Here is a 22,892-nt window from a genome sequence, read left to right as displayed (position 1 = left end):
TAAAACAGGCAGCCAGAAAGCAAATTACAATGTACACAATTCATGCAGACTGTCTGATTGAAACTAGACATATTCAAAAATTGAGAGAGAAATTAGGTTCATCCAGTCATAATTCAGCCCGTGCCCAAAATCAGTTACCCTTATTTCATCAGAATATCTGAAGACTAACGGGTAAGCTTAATGAGTTACTTATTTGTGTTAAAGAATTGGAGTTGAGTAAATCAGCTGATATAATCCTGCCTCTCTGAACATACAAGTGACCACTGGTATAGATACAGTAAATGTTACAGGGTTCCTGTTAGCTTCTTACTTCTGTAGAGAAAATATGGAGAAAGGAGGAGTTGCCACATTTGTCAGAAATGATTTTCGTTTCAAGAATATTGATATTAATAAACTTTTTCATAAGTCCTTTATAATAGTAAATATATATAAAGCACCTTCAGGAAACTGTAACCTCTTCATAAAAAGATCTGGAAGCTCTATTGTTCTATCTCACAGTAAACACAAGGAAATAGTGGTTGCTTGTGATTTTAATGTAGATTTACGGAAAAGCTCTGCCAGTGAACAATTAGTGCAATCAGTAACACTGTCATTATATTTAGTCCCTACTGTGAACTTAGCAACTATGATATGTAATTGCTCTGAGACTGCTATTGATAATACCTTCGTAGACAAATCTAGGAAAAAGTCATATCACAAAACCAATAGTAAATGGGCTATATGATCATGACATGCAGTATCTTGTGTTACACGTTGAAACTTGTCAGAAAAAGTCTCTTAAATCTGGGTAAAGGAGGGTGACAAATCACTCAAAAACTGAGAATTTTAGGAGATTACTCAGACATGACCTAGATAAATATTTACAATACTTCTGATTGGAATAGAAAATACAAAGCATTCATTAGTAAATTTACTTCTGCTTTTGAAAATTTTTTCCCCTAAAGGTAACTCAAATCAAACAGAAGTCAAAAAATAATGGATTGTACAAGGAATAAAGATATCATGTGGAACAAAACGGAGACATACTCTCTAGGAAGGGCTATGATTTTAGCATTGTAATGCCTTACAAAGAATACTGCAAATTATTATTTTGCACAAGTAATCCAGAAACCAAAGCAGCTTTATTATGAGAAAAAGATAATTACATCAGGCAACAAAATGAAAACTGTATGGGGTATAGTGAACATGGGGACAGGTGGGGCTAAAAAGGAAGAAGAATAGTTAGCTCTAAAAATAAATGAGACATTAGTAAAAGTGTAGTGTTGCAAACCTCTTAAACAGGTCCTTTTTTCTGTTACTGACAGCTTGGGGTTATCATGTTCTGTGAACAGGGAAATGGACTATCTGAAACCAATCTTTAAAAATAACTCCAATAAAATGGAAATGACATTAAAGTCTCCCAAAGTAGCAGCGGCCATCACAAAATCCTTAAAATCCAAGTATTCTGGGGGGTTTGATAACATATCAGAGTGCTCATGTGAATTGAGTTCTTTCTTAATTTGTGTAATCAATTTCTTATCAGCAGAACATTTCCAGACTGGCCAAAATATGCTGAAGTTAAGCCGCTTTACAAGTAGAGGGATAAAGAGCTACCATCAAATTGTCAACCAGTTTCACTTTTGGGCTTTTTCGGAAATATTTGAAAAGGTTATCTTAAAGTGTCTCCTTAAGCATCTGACTGCAAATAAGCCACAGTTGGATTTCTTAATGGTTCTGATATGGAGAAAGCTATTTACAGTTAAAGTGAGAATGTATTTAATGCATTAGCTAACAAATGAGAGGCTGCAGGAATTCTGTGACCTGTCAAAAGCGTTTGTGTGAATCACAGCATTCTCTTAAGTAAATTAGAATATTATAGTGTTACAGGCAATGCTGTGAAATGTTTTGAGTCTTATCTAACAAACAGGAAACAAAGGGTGTCATTGTGAAACACCTATGCAGTAAGCCGTCAGTCTTCATCTGATTGGGAATTAGTTTACATGTTGTGTTCCTCAAGGTTCCGTCGTGTGTCTGTTACTTTTTCTTGTGTGCATTAATGACGTCTTGCCTGTTACAGTGTCAGATGCTAAGTTTTTGTTTGTTTGTAGATGATAAAAACTTTGCAATAAGTATCAAGTCAAGTACAGATTTGGAAGTAGCAGCTAATAAAAATTTTCGCCGACATTAATAAATGGTTGAGAGTTAATTTTCTCTCATTAAACTTTGAAAAGATCCACTGTATTCAATTCAGAACCTGTAAGAGATTTCCTTCCAGCATGTGCTAACATGCGAAGACGTGCAGATTGAAGAGGTTAAGTGCTTTAATTTCTAGGTTTACAATTTGATAATAAATTCAGGTGGCAAGGGTACCGTATTTACTCGAATCTAAGCCGCACTTTTTTCCGGTTTTTCTAGATTGTTTGGGATGTTTGTCAATATGGCCAACTCTACGTTCTGAATTTTTTCCTACCTGGGACAAGATATCGTTGCTAATAAGAACTTCTATGAATTGTGAATCACATGCAGTATTCTCTTCACCATAAGAATAATACCAATATAAACATTTTGCCATGTATTCTTTCGTGTTTGCTGCTGTCTCATTTAAATCCTGTCTGCCTAATAAACTACGAAACTAGAGTGAGACAACAGCAAACGCGGAATAATATACATGTCATGTCATGTTTATATTCGTATTGTTCTTATGCCTAATAGTGATACAGTCAGAAATGAAGCATGGCAATTAACAAGATTTTTAAATCTAAGATGACTAATTTCTGTACAGAGTGTAATGTACTACAGAGGTGTCTGCAAAGATTTTCAACCGGAGAACATTTTTCGCTAAACTCTCGTTCAGAACATCTTCTATCATACGCAGTCTATTATTTATTATTTGGTTCTTGTTGATCATTATCAAAGAAAGCAGCAGCGTAAGTAACACCAAATAGCAAGCAGTCTCTTGCCATTGTTTCGCTAATGAGACGATTCCTTAAAAAAAAAAAGGGGCGGCGGTTGTGCGCACAAAAGCAAGCCATGCCGCGAGCGGCGGCAGGTCGTAAACACTCTTTATCAGAATGCGACAAACGATGCATGACACAGTACAGTAGTGCATTTACAGCGTAGAGTGACGTAAACACCTGCAACAAAGAGAATGGCACTTACCAGATCAAAGAAAAATAAGCAATCAATTCAAACCAGACGAAGCACATGATAAAGGAATGATACCTGAATAAATATGGACGGAGCACCTGAGGCATAGCAATGGCTACGTGGTAAAGCTTAACTGCTAAGCTTAAAACTCGAACCAAACTACTGTAGCTGTATTGTCATTCATTCGACCTAAATTGTATTACAATGGACGAACTTTGTTTCGATTTGGATGTGCGGCCTAAAACTTTTCTCACACCTTGAATTTCGAGTCTCGAATTTCAGGTGCGGCTTAGATTCGGGAAAAATTTTTATTCCTTGACTTAGTCTCATTTTTCAGGTGCGGCTTAGATTCGAGTAAATACGGTATACTACAGAATTGATGAAGCCGCTAAACAAGTATGTATTTGCAGTGAGAATGATGTCGGTTATAGGAGACACAAATATAAAAAAAAAAAAACTTGCATACTTCGCTTGATTTCATTCTAATATGTCATATGGGATCATATTCTGGAATAACTCATCAAACCGAGCAAACGTTTTTAGCGTGCAAAAGTGTGTAATAAGAATCATTTGTGTGTAAATTCAAGAACATCATGTAGAAACCTGTTCAAGGAACTTAGTATTCTAGCCACTGTCTCTCAGTGTATTTATTCCTTAATGAAATTTGTTGCAAGTAATATATCTCTATTACCAACCAATAGCTAAATATGAGGATTGCTCAGAAAGCAATGTACTGCACTTTTTCTCAGCCAGAAACAATGCTACATATGCGAAACGTTACGTGTGTATTATTTGAAATCTCCTGAATGAGTGCGCCAAGTTTCCATCATTTCAGACACACAGTGTAACTGCAAAACAGTTTCAAATTGGCATCTGTACGTGATGTATGTTACAAACAGCGTCCCATAATTGAATTTCTCAGTGCAGAGAAAGAAACTTGGAAATATTCACAAATGCTTGTGGAAAGTCTATGGAGCATCTGATGTCAAGAGAAGTGTAGTTAGCCGCTGGGCATGGAGGGTGAGGTCATCAGAAGGCATTTCGGTAAAGTTCCACGATTTGCAGCGGTTGGAGAGACAGTCTACAGCTGTCACATCTGACATGTTGCAGCGAGCTTTCACTTGTTTGGGCCATTAAAGAATGCTATTCGTGGAAGACATTTTCAGGACGATGAGGAGGCGACTCGCACACTGAAGCACTGGCTCCGCCACCAGGACAAGGATTGCCACTGACAGGGCATACAGCCCTTGTTAAGCGCTGGAGGAAGTCCATAGAATGGGATGGAGATTATGTGGAAAAATGGGGTGTGTATATAAAACGCCATTCTTTTGTGTGCGAAATTCTCATTGTGTTGAACAAAAAATATGCCCTCACACTTACTATCAATACGAAGGATAAGAACGATCTATACAGGCTGTTACAAAAAGGTATGGCCAAACTTTCAGGAAACATTCCTCACAAACAAAGAAAGAAAATATGTTATGTGGACATGTGTCCGGAAACGCTTACTTTCCATGTTAGAGCTCATTTTATTACTTCTCTTCAAATCACATTAATCATGGAATGGAAACACACAGCAACAGAACTTACCAGCGTGACTTCAAACACTTTGTTACAGGAAATGTTCAAAATGTCCTCCATTAGCGAGGATACATGCATCCACCCTCCGTCGCATGGAATCCCTGATGCAGCCCTGGAGAATGGCGTATTGTATCACAGCCGTCCACAATACAAGCATGAAGAGTCTCTACATTTGGTTGCATAGACAAGAGCTTTCAAATGCCCCCACAAAAGAAAGTCAGGAGGGTTGAGATCAGGAGAACGTGGAGGCCATGGAATTGGTCTGCCTCTACCAATCCATCGGTCACCGAATCTGTTGTTGAGAAGCGTACGAACTCTTTGACTAAAATGTGCAGGAGCTCCATCGTGCATGAACCATATGTTGTGTTGTTCTTGTGAAGGCACATGTTCTAGCAGCACAGGTAGAGCATCCCGTATGAAATCATGATAACGTGCTCCATTGAGCGTAGGTAGAAGAACATGGGGCCCAATCAAGACATCACCAACAATGCCTGCCCCAACGTTCACAGAAAATCTGTGTTGATGACATGATTGCACAACTGCGTGTGGATTCTCGTCAGCCCACACATGTTGATTGTGAAAATTTACAGTTTGATCACGTTGGAATGAAGCCTCATCCGTAAAGAGAACATTTGCACTTAAATGAGGATTGACACATTGTTGGATGAACCATTCGCAGAAGTGCACCTGTCGAGGCCAATCAGCTGCTGATAGTGCCTGCATACGCTGTACATAGTACGGAAACAACTGGTTCTCCCGTAGCACTCTCCATACAGTGACGTGGTCAACGTTACCTTGTACAGCAGCAACTTCTCTGACGCTGACATTAGGGTTATCGTCAACTGCACGAAGAATTGCCTCGTCCATTGCAGGTGTCCTCGTCGTTCTAGGTCTTCCCCAGTCGTGAGTCATACGCTGGAATGTTCCGTGCTCCCTAAGACGCCAATCAATTGCTTCGAACATCTTCCTGTTGGGACACACTCGTTCTGGAAATCTGTCTCGATACAAACGTACCGCGCCACGGCTATTGCCCCATGCTAATCCATACATGAAATGGGCATCTGCCAACTCCGCATTTGTAAACATTGCACTGACTGCAAAACCACCTTTGTGATGAACACTAACCTGTTGATACTACGTACTGATGTGCTTGATGCTGTACTGTAGAGCAATGAGTCGCATGTCAACACAAGCACTGAAGTCAACATTACCTTCCTTCAATTGGGTCAACTGGCAGTGAATTGAGGAAGTATAGTACATACAGACGAAACTAAAATGAGCTCTAACATGGAAATTAAGTGTTTCTGGACACATGCCCACATAACATCTTTTCTTTATTTGTGTGTGAGGAATGTTCGCTGAAAGTTTGGTCGTATCTTTTTGTAACACCCTGTATAAATACCTAAAATCACTTACCTTGGTTCATAAAGGGGTCCAATATTCACGGACACATGAGGAAATGGACAAAGACACTGTCCTTCTCCCAGTTTGGTTAATCTCCTATTCTTTTGGATCTTCTATGCTTTAGGTGTACTGAAAATAGAAAATGTCATTCGTGAACCACATTTTTACCCCACCCCCTTTTTTATGGGGGCTGGAGGGGGGGGGGGGGGAGGCAAAGCATCCGCAGCACGTGTATTGTAATAATTGAAAGTAGATGATAGTAACAGCTGTAAGATTAGAATGATTTGAGTGTCCAGTGAATGGTGTGGTGTTCTACTAACTGTTTGAAACTACGATGGTGGTACCCAATTTAGTACTGACTACCTAAGTGGAGATATTGTGCTGTTGTTATCTCCTTTTCTACATCTACGTCTATACTCCGCAAGCCACCTGACAGTGTGTGACAGTGTGTGGCAGAGTGTACCTTGAGTACCCCTATTGGTTCTCCCTTCTATTCCAGTCTCGTATTGTTTGTGGAAAGAAAGATTGTCAGTATGCCTCTGTGTGGGCTCTAATCTCTCTGATTTTATCCTCATGGTATCTTCGTGAGATATACGTAGGAGGGAGGAATATATTGTTCGACTCCTCAGTGAAGGTATGTTCTCGAAACTTCAACAAAAGCCCATACCGAGCTACTGAGCATCTCTCCTGCAAAGTCTTCCATTGGAGTTTATCTATCATCTCCGTAACGCTTTCGCGATTACTAAATGATCCTGTTACGAAGCGCGCTGCTCTCCGTTGGATCTTCTCCATCTGTTCTATCAATCCTATCTGGTACGGATCCCACACTGGTGAACAATATTCAAGCAGTGGTCGAACAAGTGTACTGTAACCTACTTCCTTTGTTTTCAGATTGCATTTCCTTAGGATTCATCCAATGAATCTGTCTGGCATCTGCTCTACCGACGATCAACTTTATATGATCATCCCATTTTAAATCACTCCTAATGCCTACTCCCAGAAAACTTACGGGATTAACTGCTTTCAGTTGCTGACCTGCTATATTGTAGCTTAATGATGAAGGCTCTTTCTTTCTATGTATTCGCAGCACATTACACTTGTTTACACTGAGATTCAGTTGCCATTCCCTGCACCATGCGTTAATTCGCTGCAGATCCTCCTGCATTTCAGTACAATTTTCCATTGTTACAACCTCTTGATACACCACAACATCATCTGCAAAAAGCCTCAGTGAACGTCCGATGTCATCCACAAGGTCATTTATGTATATTGTGAATAGCAACGGTCCTACGACACTCCCCTGCGGCATACCTGAAGTCACTCTTACTTTGGAAGACTTCTCTCCATTGAGAATGACATGCTGCATTCTGTTATCTAGGAACTCTTCAATCCAATCGCGCAATTGGTCTGATAGTCCATATGCTCTTACTATGTTCATTAAACGACTGTGAGGAACTGTATCGAACGCCTTGCGGAAGTCAAGAAACACGGCATCTACCTGGGAACCCGTGTCCATGGCCCTCTGAGTCTCGTGGATCAATAGTGCGAGCTGGGTTTCACACGATCGTCTTTTTCGAAACCCATGCTGATTCCTACACAGTAGATTTCTAGTCTCCAGGAAAGTCATTATACTCTAACATAATACGTGTTCCAAAATTCTACAACTGATCGACGTTAGAAATATAGGTCTATAGTTCTGCACATCTGTTCGCTGGCCCTTCTTGGAAACGGGGACGACATGTACCCTTTTCCAATCCTTTGGAACAGTACACTCTTCCAAAGACCTACGGTACACCGCTGCAAGAAGGGGGGCTAGTTCCTTCGCGTACTCTGTGTAAAATTGAACTGGTATCCCATCAGGTCCAGCGGCCTTTCCTCTTTTGAGCGATTTTAATTGTTTCTCTACCCCTCTGTCGTCTATTTCGATATCTACCATTTTGTCATCTGTGCGACAATCTATAGAGGGAACTACAGTGCAGTCTTCCTCTGTGAAACAGCTTTGGAAAAAGACATTTAGTATTTCAACCTTTAGTCTCTCATCCTCTGTTTCAATACCATTTTGGTCACAGAGTGTCTGGACATTTTGTTTTGATCCGCCTACCGCTTTGACATAAGACCAAAATTTCTTAGGATTTTCAGCGAAGTCAGTACATAGCACTTTACTTTCAAATTCATTGAACGCCTCTTGCATAGCCCTCCTCACACTACATTTCGCTTCGCGTAATTTTTATTTGTCTGCAAGGCTTTGGCTATGTTTATGTTTGCTGTGAAGTTCCCTTTGCTTCCGCAGCAGTTTTCTAACTCGGTTGTTGTACCACGGTGGCTCTTTTCCATCTCTTACGATCATGTTTGGCACGTACTCATCTAATGCATATTGTACGATGGTTTTGAACTTTGTCCACTGATCCTCAACACTATCTGTACTTCAGACAGAACTTTTGTGTTGAGCCGTCAAGTACTCTAAAATCTGCTTTTTGTCACTTTTGCTAAACAGAAAAATGTTCCTACCTTTCTTAATATTTCTATTTATGGCTTTATGATTGCCGATTCTCTCTTCTGCGATAACTGTTTCGAATAGTTCGGGTCTGTTTGTCACAAGAAGGTCTAATATGTTATCACCATGAGTCGGTTCTGTTTAATGAGCAGTAACTGTAATTAAGGTCTATCTATTTCAGCCTGCTGTACAAGCACTGATGTGCAAATAGGGCCACCGATCCTGCTACACAACTTGATGTTTCCCTCAAGAGCGAGTTAAGAGTGAAATTAAAAGCTCGTAACACTTGAATGGAATTAGTAAGCAACTTGCTCAGTCTACTGTATGCCCCGTCAGCATCAAGCAGGCAGGTATGCTGTTAAAGATGGTGAGTTACGCTAAACTTCTTGGGCAAAGGGAAAAATATATGATAATTGAGTAAAGCTACAAATAAATTTTTGCCTATTGTTAGTCCTGTTGTGAATTGTACAAAACTTATGTGTCATGACACCTTTCCATTCAGATGATACTGGTTTTCTTATTTTACAGTTAACGAGTGCACTGAAATGAAATGTTGAATGATAGTTAGGCGCCATCAAGGTTAATGGTTTCTCCTCCATTGCAATTTAATTATTATTTTGATATTGTTAATGCAATGTATATTCTGTCATTATGAGTAATTAAACGCAAACATCCATCTATGAAACCAAAGATAAATTTTGGTTATCGATTAAATATTGCTCACTTTGAAGTTAAATCATACGCAGCTGTTTTTAAAATAAACCTTTAATTCAGTTTGAAAACTAAGTATATTTTGTTTGCATCTATTTGAATAATCCGAAAACTGACAACTGTGTTCATTGTCATAATTACATTAATTCTGCAGATAACTGCATAAATAATATTTATGTCTACTGTGAGCCGTGTGCAGCTCGTGTTGATGTCGTTCATAGCTCGCTATCTTGTAATAGCGATAGTGGCGTCTCGTTTTCTTATTGTGTTCACTCGCGCCACTACATTTGATTGCCTTGTCTGTCCATGAGTGGCAACAGCAGCGCTTATCGAAAGCACATACTGTGGTACCATCTTTGGAGTGGCTTGTAGTATTTCTGGGTTGTCGTGTGCCCAGGGAATTGAGTTGGGACGGAGCAGCAGTCAGGGCCGGACAGCCAGTACTCTCCCGACCGCTGGTGACACACATGCACTGTCCGATGGAAGGATGTTGTTGCGAGAGTGCACAACTACGTCAAGGACCGGATTCAGGAAGTTTTAGTTGAATGGACTGTGATATTTGAGTAGTGCACCTCTCTCTCTCTCTCTCTCTCTCTCTCTCTCTCTCTCTCTCTCTCTCTGTGTGTGTGTGTGTGTGTGTGTGTGTGTGTGTGTGTGTGTGTGTGTCCGCCCACCTGTCGTATGGCAATAAGTTGTAAGTTGACGATTTATACTGGGATCTTTTCCGTGCCTGATGTGAGTGGGAACGACCGTTGGTTGGTCATTCGGTCGGCCGTCGCAGCGGACGATGTAATTCTGGCTTCTCTGTTTTTGTGCCAATATTATTCATCTGTGTTCGTTTCACGGTGACTGGTTTTAGTATTGTGAGTTGTTGGTGTGTATCTTGTGCTTCTGAATGAGCAGTTATTTTAATGCTGTCTCCGTACTGGATTTGTAGAGGTGTTACGAACGGAATTCAGTTCGGCTTCGGATGGAGCAGCAAGGGGTTAGCCAGTTGGTCGGCACTTAAGCTACCCCTAGTGTGAGTTGCCATCCTGTTTGTGAGAACAGCTCTTGGTTGCCTGTCTCGCCACTTACAGAGATGTAGTCATCTTCCTCAGGTCGATCCAGGGAGCACTGTCTGTCGATCACTCTGTCTTACTTGAACAAGTTGTCATAATTGTTTTAAATTTACCCTAATGTTTCAACATGTTATTGCCATTCCCACTTGCAATTCTGGCCTACAGCCATTACTTGTTTGTAACATTGACTGTGGTTTTTAGTCGATGAATACTTTCAGTTCTGTCTTGACAAGGCCTTCAGCTGTAACTGTAACTTATGACAGTTATTAAAATTGTTAAAAGGGTTTTTCGTATTTTTAACGTGTAATTGTCCACATTATTGGCAATTCAGGCCTTCAGCCATTGTGTATTTTTGAAATTGCTTCTGGCTTTCAGCTGCCGAATAATTTTGGACCTTCTTAATCAGGCCTTCAGCTGTTGATTGTGTGTAACATTGCTTGGGGCCTTCAGCTGACAATAACTTGCAACTCATCTAATAAGGCTTTCAGCTGCCAGCGTTGTAAAATTTTTAAAAATAAGATTGTTGAGAGTTTGTTGTTTTTAAAAATAAAATGTGTGGGTTTTCTGTGCAACCAACGGTAACTGATTAGGCCCCGTCCACACCTTTCCTGCTTTCCGTAAATCCCACGTCTCGTGCTGTGCAACCAAAATGACAGTCACTGTACAGGTTCTGTATGTTACAACTGGCTACATAATCAGCTACCTGAATTCCTACTTAAGCTGTGTAGAAATACCCTCATCATTAGATATTTGAATAAACAGGTACCTTGAATTTGTTTGAACAAACAGGTACCTTACTCTGAGTCATATGTGGATTTGCGCCATTATAAATCAATGACTAAGGAAAGGGATGCCCTTAATGGCCTATAATATAGGTAGTAAGACTGAGTGCCATCCAGCAAATGTTCAGCAACCAGTTGTAATTGGACTTCCAGAACTATGGCTGAAATGAAATGTTCTTAGTTTACTAGATATTTACAATTAATTATGATAAATTCTGAACAAATCTTGGTTAATTTAAAGGTGACAATGAGCTAGAAAATTTAAATTTTTGACTGTGAGGTGGTTACTTTACCGGTAAATTTCAGTTTCTTTCATCTTTTACTTTGCATGAAATCTGCCTTTTTTGCTTTAGCCACCACTACAGCAGTGTTATGATGCTGACATCGATGCTATACACTATCTGAGTGCTACTGCAACTGTAGCCGTGGATTAAAGTCACAATGGAAAATATGTTTAATGTCAGATTTTTCTCATCTTCCTCTACTGTAACTGGAAATGACCACAATGAAATTGACAGAATCCTAAGAAACCCTAGAATTCAGACTGCACTGCTATATAGATAAAGAAAAGCAGCTTTTCTTAACCCTCAGGTGACTGGAAGAGGATGTTAATTGAAAATATTTAAGTATGCTAAAATATTACAAATGTTAATTTCGGCAATGTTTCCACTTTTTGTATGTAATTCACTACCTTGCTTCAATAATAATTGATTATATCCTGCTAATATCACATATGAATAGGTGACATCAGTAGTCGAGTAATGTGAATTATTTTCTCATTTTCAAAAATTTATATCTTTGTTCAGTCACATATCAATGCTGAAATTTTTACAGTACATTGCACTCATATAGGTGTACAAACTGTGAAAAAATCATTTTTGTATTAAGTCCGACCTGAGATAACTAACCCCAAACTTTACAAAAAATGAAAATTTTCAAATTTCAAAAATTCATAAAAAATTAAGGAAACATTTGTAAGTGTTCTTGCTCTATATGAGGCTAGTAGTGTATGATATCTAACTACAGGAAAAAAATATACTCTCATAAATCACTCCTTGTTTGTTATTTTTGAGCCTAAAAAGTGGATTTTTGAAAGTTTGGATACCAAACTTTGAAGGTCATTTTGACTGATTATTTTTGAATTTAGGGTATTTTGTGTAATAGCTAATGTTGTAGACGACACATTTCTAAAACAATCATGTCAATTGCAACGTTGTAAGTTAACCCAGTGCATATATATTCAAATTTTTGCTGATGTCTCCAGACTGAAAAATTGCCACATGCCTACAAATAAAAATGGCCGCCATCCAGTAAAGGTGCAAGATAAATTTAAAAGAAAACTGTTTTGAACTTCTCAAATATAGGGCAATCACATATAAAGAAGTTAAAATATTTGAAAATGGGCAAGCAACCATCCCTGGACCACTTCATATCGATTGACCCAATGGTTACAGTACTTTAAATGTTTATGGACTGACAATGAAGAAGGACCAGAAATAAACACCAGTACCTATGACTGTGTTGATGTGATGATAATTGAAGAGCTGCAAAAAGTGATCCATTAAGAAAAAAATGGAAAAAGTTGCTGGGCACTGATAAGATAAACGTGGAACTGATTAAATATAATTCTGATCAGTATAGACTTTCAAATGTTATGAATGTTTGCAGGCTGAATGGACATGAGTCAGATGAATGAATGGAGTTTTGGTATGCCAGTCAATCTGCAAGAAGTATTTTTTAAAAATTACTTGTGATCAGCCAGCCACATACCCCTGATAAACAGATTCAAGTACTTGAAATAGGTCTGTATGTTATCTGATTGTAAGTTGAAATATTTTATTTTATGGCTTTTACTATCTTACTAACATTCTGAAAACAAAGATTTTACATGTTTTATTCTCACTCCTCTTGACTTGATGCAGTCATTGGTAACCATGACACTGACCAACCTAAATGCAGTTAACAAGAAACCTTTCCTTTTACAAGTTTTGAGTGAAACCTTTTGTAAACCTCTATTGCTTAATATTTGAAGCAGTGGTTTATACATTGGAAACTATATATTAACAAAGATTGTGGCTTGATGACTGCAAATCCAGAATTTTGCCTTTACTTAGTCATGAGACTTTCCCGATTGTTGACACAAGTTTCAACTTTTTCTTGTTTAGTGAATATGGGAAAAGACTTCTTTTATGACTTCAATTAAGTGATCAACTCATTTTCCCTGAAAGCTGATGGATTGGAGGTAGTGGGGTGGGGAGAGGTGGGAAGAGTTTTTCACAAGTGAGGAAAATGAGGGCATGAAGCACTATGGTGTTAAAATCAACCAGTAGGTTGGAGACAGCTCAACATTAATATCACATAAGAGAATTTGTGATAGTTGTCACTTTTTCTCTTGAGTTTCCATTGCTGTAGCTTACACAGATGATTGGTGGAAGCACAAGATTACAGGTTTAGCCTGAGTGTGAAGATTAACTTTCAGAACAAGAACTTAATAAGGGACTGGAACGGAAATGGTAAGATTATTTGAGGGGCTTACAGCTTCTATATGCTGCTTTATTACAATCTGTACTAAAATACTGCTTGGTGACACTAATGCACACATTGTGAAAAATAGTAAATTTGAGACAGTCATAGGAGAATATCGAGCACGTTGGTGTTGTTGTGGTCTTCAGTCCTGAGACTGGTTTGATGCAGCTCTCCATGCTACTCCATCCTGTGCAAGCTTCTTCATCTCCCAGTACGTACTGCAGCCTACATCCTTCTGAATCTGCTTAGTGTATTCATCTCTTGGTCTCCCTCTACGATTTTTACCCTCCACGTTGCCCTCCAATACTAAATTGGTGACCCCTTGATGTCTCAGAATATGCCCTACCAACCGATCCCTTCTTCTAGTCAAGTTGTGCCACAAGCTCCTCTTCTCCCCAATTCTATTCAATACCTCCTCATTGGTTATGTGATCTACGCATCTGATCTTCAGCATTCTTCTGAAGCACCACATTTCAAAAGGTTCTATTGTTTTCTTGTCCAAACTGTTCATCGTCCATGTTTCACTTCCATACATGGCTACATTCCATACAAATACTTTCAGAAACGACTTCCTGACATTTAAATCCATACTCGATGTTAACGAATTTTTCTTCTTCAGAAACGCTTTCCTTGCCATTGCCAGTCTTCATTTTATATCCTTTCTACTTCGACCATCATCAGTAATTTTGCTCCCCAAATAGCAAAACTCCTTTACTACTTGAAGTGTGTCTATTCCTAATCTAATTCCCTCAGCATCACCAGACTTAATTAGACTACATTCCATTATCCTCGTTTTGCTTTTGTTGATGTTCATCTTACACCCTCCTTTCAAGGCACTGTCCATTCCGTTCAACTGCTCTTCAAAGTCCTTTGCTGTCTCTGACAGAATTACAATGTCATCGGCGAACCTCAAAGTTTTTATTTCTTCTCTATGGGTTTTAATACCTACTCCGAACTTTTCTTTTGTTTCCTTTATTGCTTGCTCAATATACAGATTGAATAACATTGGGGATAGGCTACAACCCTGTCTCACTCCCTTCCCAACCACTGCTTCCATTTCATACCCCCTCGACTCTTATAACTGCCATCGGGATTCTGTACAAATTGTAAATAGCCTTTCGCTCCCTGTATTTAACCCCTGCCACCTTCAGAATTTAAAAGAGAGTATTCAAGTCAACATTGTCAAAAGCTTTCTGTAAGTCTACAAATGCTAGAAATGTAGGTTTGCCTTTCCTTAATCTATCTTCTAAAATAAGTCGTAGGGTCAGTATTGCCTTACGTGTTCAGATATTTCTGCGGAATCCAAACTAATCTTCCCCGAGGTCGGCTTCTACTAGTTTCCCATTCGTCTGTAAAGAACTTGCATTAGTATTTTGCAGTCGTGACTTATTAAACTGATAGTTCAGTAATATTCCCATCTGTCAGCACCTGCTTTCTTTGGGATTGGAATTATTATATTCTTCTTGAAGTCTGAGGGTATTTCGCTTGTCTCATACATCTTGCTCACCAGATGGTAGAGTTTTGTCAGAACTATCTCTCCCAAGGCTGTCAGTAGTTCTAATGGAATGTTGTCTACTCCCGGTGCCTTGTTTAGACTCAGGTCCTTCAGTGCTCTGTCAAACTCTTCACGCAATATCGTATCTCCCATTTCGTCTTCATCTACATCCTCTTCCATTTCCATAATATTGTCCTCAAGTACATCGCCCTTCTATAGACCCTCTATGTACTCCTTCCACCTTTCTGCTTTCCCTTCTTTGCTTAGAACTGGGTTTCCATCTGAGCTCTTGATATTCATACAAGTGGTTCTCTTTTCTCCAAAGGTCTCTTTAATTTTCCTGTAGGCAGCATCTATCTTACCTTTAGTGAGATAAGCCTCTGAATCCTTACATTTGTCCTCTAGCCATCCCCGCTTAGCCATTTTGCACTTCCTGTCGATCTCCTTTTTGACACGTTTGTATACATTTTTGCCTGCTTCATTTAATGCATTTTTATATTTTCTCCTTTCATCAATTAAATTCAATATTTCTTATGTTACCCAAGGATTTCTACTAGCCCTCGTCTTTTTACCTACTTGATCCTGTGCTGCCTTCACTATTTCATCCCTCAAAGCTACCCATTCTTCTTCTACTGTATTTCTTTCCCACATTCCTGTCAGTCGTTCCCTAATACTCTCCCTGAAGCTCTCTACAACCTCTAGTTCTTTCAGTTTAACCAGGTCCCCACATTTTTGCAGTTTCTTCAGTTTTAATCTACGGTTCATAACCAATAGATTGTGGTCAGAGTCCATATCTGCCCCTGCAAATGTCTTAAAATTTAAAATCTGGTTCCTAAATCTCTGTCTTACCATTAAATAATCTATCTGAAACCTGTCAGTATCTCCAGTCTTCTTCCATGTATACAACCTTCTTTTATGATTCTTGAACCAACTGTTAGCTATGATTAAGTTGTGCTCTGTGCAAAATTCTACCAAGCGGCTTCCTCCTTCATTTCTTACCCCCAATCCATATTCACCTACTATGTTTCCTTCTCTCCCTTTTCCTACTCTCGAATTCGTCACCCATGACTATTAAATTTTCATCTCCCTTCACTACCTGAATAATTTCTTTTATCTCATCATAGATTTCATCAATTTCTTCGTCATCTGCAGAGCTAGTTGTCATATAAACTTGTACTACTGTAGTAGGTGTGGGCTTCATGTCTATCTTGGCCACAATAATGCGTTCACTATGCTGTTTGTAGTAGCTTACCCACACTCCTATTTTTTTATTCATTATTAAACCTACTCCAGCATTACCCCTATTTGTTTTTGTATTTATAACCCTGTATTCAGCTGACCAAAAGTCTTCTTCCTCCTACCACCGAACTTCACTAATTCGCACTATATCTAACTTTAACTTATCCATTTCCCTTTTTAAATTTTCTAATCTACCTGCCCGATGAAGGGATCTGACATTCCACGCTCCGATCCGAATAACGCCAGTTTTCTTTCTCCTGATAACGAGCACACTTAAAAATAAACCGTAATAAAAGACTGATCAGTTTGTATAAAATATTCTAGTTAAAACTGGTGTCCAACATATTTTCACAGGAACGTATGAATATTAAAGTGATCAGAAAGGGAGAATTTGATTCAGATCATTCTGTTTCTAACCAGGCTGAAACTCAGTTTCTCACATTTAAAACAAAAAGAAAATCCAGAAAGTAAGCAGATACAGCTCCAGTAGAACCGATTGTATATAAGAAAATATAGAAAAATTTAGAGAAGAAATAGAGACAACTGAAAATGTGATTGTCAAGAACTCGAGACTAAAATCACTAAAGTGGCAGAGGAAGCTTTAGGACTAACTAAAAATGAAAATAATACATGGTAGAGTGATGCGTGTGAACAAGACCAAAATACAGAGCTAAAAGATTGAGAAAGTGAGATGTTCAAAAACAAAACAATCACCTAGAGCAGTAGAGACAACTGAGAAAAGAAACATCAAAAGTAATCCAGAAAATTGAAAAAACTTTTGATAATTTTAAAATTTTTACCAGTCTTTGAAACATGGGCTTAATGGTATCAAGGGCTAAGTATTTTTTTCAAAAGTGAAAATGCAAAATTAGGATTGAATAATTTATATTTCAGCAAAACATTTTGACATACTCTTAGACTGTCCATTTCCAACAGGTAAATTAGGATTTTCAGAGACACAGGAAAATCTCAATTTCCTCTAACATAGCTAGAAATTAACAAAAGCAACACTCTAAAAACAACAAAGCAAGTGGTGAAAACTCAATTTTAGCAGAATTGTTGAAATGATCAGAACCGGAGACTATAAAAGATCTACACTGCCTTTTGAAAACATTTGGAAAACTGAAAAGATACCAGAAGAATAGAAAATATCATTACTCAAATCACTACAGAAAAAGGGAAACAAACAAATTGTCGCCAGAGAAGTGTCAGTTATACAGGGTGTTACAAAAAGGTACGGCCAAACTTTCAGCAAACATTCCTCACACACAAATAAAGAAAAGATGTTATGTGGACATGTGTCCAGAAACGCTTAATTTCCATGTTGGAGCTCATTTTAGTTTAGTCGGTATGTACTGTACTTCCTTGATTCACCGCCTGTTGGCCCAATTGAAGGAAGGTAATGTTGACTTCAGTGCTTGTGTTGACATGCGACTCATTGCTCTACAGTGCTAGCATCAATCACCTCAGTACGTAGCATCAACAGGTTAGTGTTCATCATGAACGTGGTTTTGCAGTCAGTGCAATGTTTACAAATGCGGAGTTGGCAGATGCTCATTTGATGAATGGATTAGCACGGGGCAATAGCCATGGCGCAGTACGTTTGTATCGAGACAGATTTCCAGAACGAAGGTGTCCCGACAGGAAGATGTTCGAAGCAATTGATTGGCGTCTTAGGGAGCACGGAACATTCCAGCATATGACTCACGACTGGGGAAGACCTAGAACGACGAGGACACCTGCAATGGATGAGGAAATTCTTCGTGCAGTTGAGGATAACCCTAATGTCAGCGTCAGAGAAGTTGCTGCTGTACAAGGTAACGTTGACCACGTCACTGTATGGAGTGCTACGGGAGAACCAGTTGTTTCCGTACCATGTACAGCGTATGCAGGCACTATCAGCAGCTGATTGGCCTCGACAGGTGCACTTCTGCGAATGGTTTATCCAACAATGTGTCAATCCTCATTTATGTGCAAATGTTCTCTTTACGGATGAGGCTTCATTCTAACGTGATCAAATTGTAAATTTTCACAATCAACATGTGTGGGCTGACGAGAATCTGCACGCAGTTGTGCAATCATGTCATCAACACAGATTTTCTGTGAACGTTGGGGCAGGCATTGTTGGTGATGTCTTGATTGGGCCCCATGTTCTTCCACCTATGCTCAATGGAGCACGTTATCATGATTTCATACGGGATACTCTACCTGTGCTGCTAGAACATGTGCCTTTACAAGAACAACACAACATGTGGTTCATGCACGATGGAGCTCCTGCACATTTCAGTCGAAGTGTTCGTACGCTCCTCAACAACAGATTCGGTGACCGATGGATTGGTAGAGGCAGACCAATTCCATGGCCTCCACGTTCTCCTGATCTCAACCCTCCTGACTTTCTTTTGTGGGGGCATTTGAAAGCTCTTGTCTACGCAACCAAATGTAGAGACTCTTCGTGCTCGTATTGTGGACGGCTGTGATACAATACGCCATTCTCCAGGGCTGCATCAGCACATCAGGGATTCCATGCAACGGAGGGTGGATGCATGTATCCTCACTAACGGAGGACATTCTGAACATTTCCTGAAACAAAGTGTTTGAAGTCACGCTGGTACGTTCTGTTGCTGTGTGTTTCCATTCCATGATTAATGTGATTTCAAGAGAAGTAATAAAATGAGCTCTAACATGGAAAGTAAGCATTTCCGGACACATGTCCACATAACATATTTTCTTTCTTTGTGTGTGAGGAATGTTTCCTGAAAGTTTGGCTGTACCTTTTTGTAACACCCTGTATAGTACTAGTGGCGTATAAAATGTTTTCAAAAATTGTCATGAACAGAGCTGAAGAAAATTTTGACAAATAACTGGGAGAATATGAGTGTGGTATTTCAAAGAGATGATCGTGCACAGAACAGATTTTTCATTTAAAATCAGTAATTTGTCACATTGTGTTAACCAGCAAATCTGTAACAGTATAAGTCATTGGTTCCAAGAAATCATTGTAATCTCCAGTCAGAGAATAAGTACATAAAATCAGTAAAGAATTTTATGTTAACGCAAATTAGCACACATTATTTAAATTGAAATGTATGTGAGAATTATCTCAGCCATTTGAAATAACAACTAGTGTTGGACAAGAAAATGGCTTCTCACCGTTAGTGTTTAACTGTTAGAGAAAGAAAATTTAAGTATCTGGAATTTGGTGTTGAAAAGGTCACCAAATTGAACAAATAATTCTGGGATTTGTGGGAAGGAATTCAAATGGAATTAATGTCAACTGTGTGACTTTAGCGGTAATATCAGAAAATCTTACAGAACCAGGTACTTGGATAAATCTTCTGGAAAGAATTGTTCTCAGAATTTCAGCTGAAAAAACAAAATTCGTGACAAATATAAAAAAGCACAAAAATTTGTAAAATCACATGTAGGTAAAATAGTGAGCTAGTAAATTGAAATATCGTGGTGAAACTGCTCAGTAGAAAGCACTAGGAAAATTTGCAATGGATGTAAAAGTTAATAAAATGTAAAGCATGCATGGTTTTACTAAAAATATTGCAACAAGAACTACTTATCTAGGAATATAAAATTAAAACACTGTGCTACAGTGCCAAGACCAGAATGTTAATATGCATGTGAATTCTTAATAATGGACAGAGTAGAGAAACTTGAAAGACAAATTATTGGAAAAATAATGGGTGCAATTCAAACCAGAGATGGTTGAAAATGAGAAGTAATGTGGATATTTACCAAAAATATAGAAAATATCAGAAGTAATGGCAAAGCAAAGGTTAACCTTATTTGAATATGTCTACCAAACGTATGACAACAGGCTTACTTAACAAATATGTGTGTAGTTCTAGAAAAATAAGTCAACAATATCACAAATTTCAGAAATATGAAAAGAACCGGAAAGAAACAACGTCCAAGAGTTAGAAATGAGTATTTTAAAGAATAAAATAGTAAATTTAGAAGGCTTTTGAGACAAAAAATAATAAAATACGAAAAACATGGGCAGAAGAACAAAGGTAGAAGATGGACGACTGTAAAAACAGGAAAAAAACAAAGAAAGAAGAGAAATCGAACTTGTGTGATCCCAGTGGGTCAGTACAAAGATACTGTGTGTATAGCTGTTGTGCAAATCATGAGTTTTCAAAAAAGTTAATGGTTCAGGAAACATAACTAGGTTTGAAGAATGTACTAGTTCATGTGAACAAAAGTTTAAATGACACCTGTAGTAGTGATAGGCTCTAGGTGGAATAAAATAGCTGTGTACACACTTTACTATTTTTCATGTGTATACCACCATAGAAAAATTCAACAAGGCAAGTATATACCTCCTGACCTGCCAAGACTGTGATTAAGTATATAGAGGACAAACCTGTAGAAATTTCAGCGTAAGATACTCAGAACATTTAAGAGCACTGAAAAGTGACAGCACACATTACAGATTTACAAACCACCACATGAAAAACAGCCACCAACCCAGTGGCATAGAAACAGACCATCAGACCCTAAAATGCAGTATTATTTGTACATTTTTTAACAGTAGAAGAAAATTAGGACATCCAAAAAGCTGTCACTCAGGGCAATAAAGGCATTAATGATCACACATTACTCTGCAACAAAACACTGTAAAGTGCCTTAAATGAAATATCTCTCTCTGAATGAAAACCATTGGGGCAGATACAGACTTTATGGCCATCTATTGAAAACAAAACCATGAAACAAATGACCATCAAAAGCACATCAAAAATGTAAATTGTTCTGTGAAATGAGTCAAAGCCACAATAACATAACAAGACATAGAATTCACAAACGAGCAGGAGAAAACATGAATAAATGCTGTTAAAATACAAAACATAATCCATGAATTACAACCCACACCAGGTAGTTGTACTTACTAAAACCTCACAAATTTTTACCGACGTCCACAGGTAATTCTAACCACACAAAAACAACAAAAACATGTTTGGCACACAAATACAAACCAAATGCAACAAAGCCAAAAAGTAGCATATGACATGATTTTTTGCTGGAATATGTATTTTAAAGGATGTTTTATAAACAAAAATTCGATGTAGATGATATCCTAATGTCTCATGTCTGTAGATGACATGCCATATTAATTTAGACCTGTGCCTGATTCCTTTTGGCAGCCACAGGACACATGCAATGTGCCATGAAAGGTAAAGTACACCTAAATAAAATCTTATAAAATTATAAGAGAAAAGCCTACTGAGGATGTCTTAACTGTGTTGAAACGGTGAAATGTATTTGGGTAGTAAAGCAAAAAAGTAATTTTGTGCTAGCAAAAAGGTGGACCAATCTTTAGTTCATTATCATTTTTCTACATCCACAGGAACAAGAGCTCAAGATTCCAAAATTGCAGATTTTTTTTTTTTTTTTTTTTTTCCAGGAAGTTTTTGAAGCAGATTACAGCTATTAAAGATGCAGGATTTAGAGCAGCAAGGAATGAAGTTGACACATTTCTTGCTAATACAAGTAAAAAGAAGCAGCCTAAAGGTATAGTGAATGCAGACGAATTGATGCCGCTCAAAAATGCAGCAGAAAGTTTGGAGAAAAAGTTGTTAAACCACATCAAAAGGAATAAGTGTTCACCTGTCATACGTGACAAAGCTGTTGACTATTTACTGAGTGGTCAGGTATTTATACCACCTGCTGGTATATGGAACATGTTCACAGCGGATAGCACAGGTATTGTTTACAAACATTTTAATTATTTAATATTGGTTGTCAGGTGGTATTCTTGAACTTTCACTTATTTTTTGGGTAGAGGAAACCTTAAGAAAAAGCAGATGTACACATGTGAAAAAGTAGATACAAAAAAATGCTGTATTTTGGTACTAAGGGTTCCCTATCCTGACAGAAGAGAGGAAAGGGTTGGAGTAAGACTAGTAAGGGTCAAAAAATTGAGTAAAATTTACCAGGGATGCTGGGTCAATGGGAAAAAAATTGATTGTATGTATGGGACAAAATTAGAAGTGAAAGAGAGCAGTAGGCAAATCGGTGTGTGGCAATGTCACAAATATTTTGGAAAAAAAAAAAAAAAAAAAAATACTTGTAGTCGTAGTTCGCTGCCATGAGCTGCTGATAAATACATCTTTATTACCACCTATTTGCCCTCAGATTATCAGGTATTGAAGATATTCAAAATATGTAGTAAAATACATAACAGTGATTTATGATGGATTTGATGCCATAGGTTTTATGCTGCTATGTAAGCTGTTTTTAATATCTTCTGATACCTGATGGTCTGAGGGAAAATTGGGTGTAATAAAGAGGTATTTTTGTCAACTCATGGGAGTGAACTCTGATTTTTTGAAATATTTAAAAGTTATTTGAGGCACGATCTTAATTAAAAAAATCACTAAGCATCCAATCCAGAAAGAGGTATGTGTGAAAGAATTTCGTAGGAATGCAGGGGTTTTTATGTAACATTCATCCATGGGGAGTTG

At 38.2% G+C, this 22,892-nt stretch overlaps 1 protein-coding gene across 1 annotated transcript in view; it reads left to right on the top strand.

Annotated features, from left to right (window-relative positions):
* LOC126185936 (uncharacterized) overlaps positions 1-22,892 on the top strand; it is a 112,411-nt gene that overhangs the window by 65,951 nt on the left and 23,568 nt on the right. Inside the window, exon 6 of the mRNA XM_049928169.1 lies at positions 21,833-22,131. Coding sequence (XP_049784126.1) covers positions 21,833-22,131 — 299 coding nt within the window. The remainder of the gene's footprint in view (positions 1-21,832; positions 22,132-22,892) is intronic.

Source organism: Schistocerca cancellata, chromosome 1, assembly GCF_023864275.1.
Source record: "Schistocerca cancellata isolate TAMUIC-IGC-003103 chromosome 1, iqSchCanc2.1, whole genome shotgun sequence".
Classification (NCBI taxonomy): domain Eukaryota; kingdom Metazoa; phylum Arthropoda; class Insecta; order Orthoptera; family Acrididae; genus Schistocerca; species Schistocerca cancellata.
This window is presented reverse-complemented; position numbering and strand designations above follow the sequence as displayed.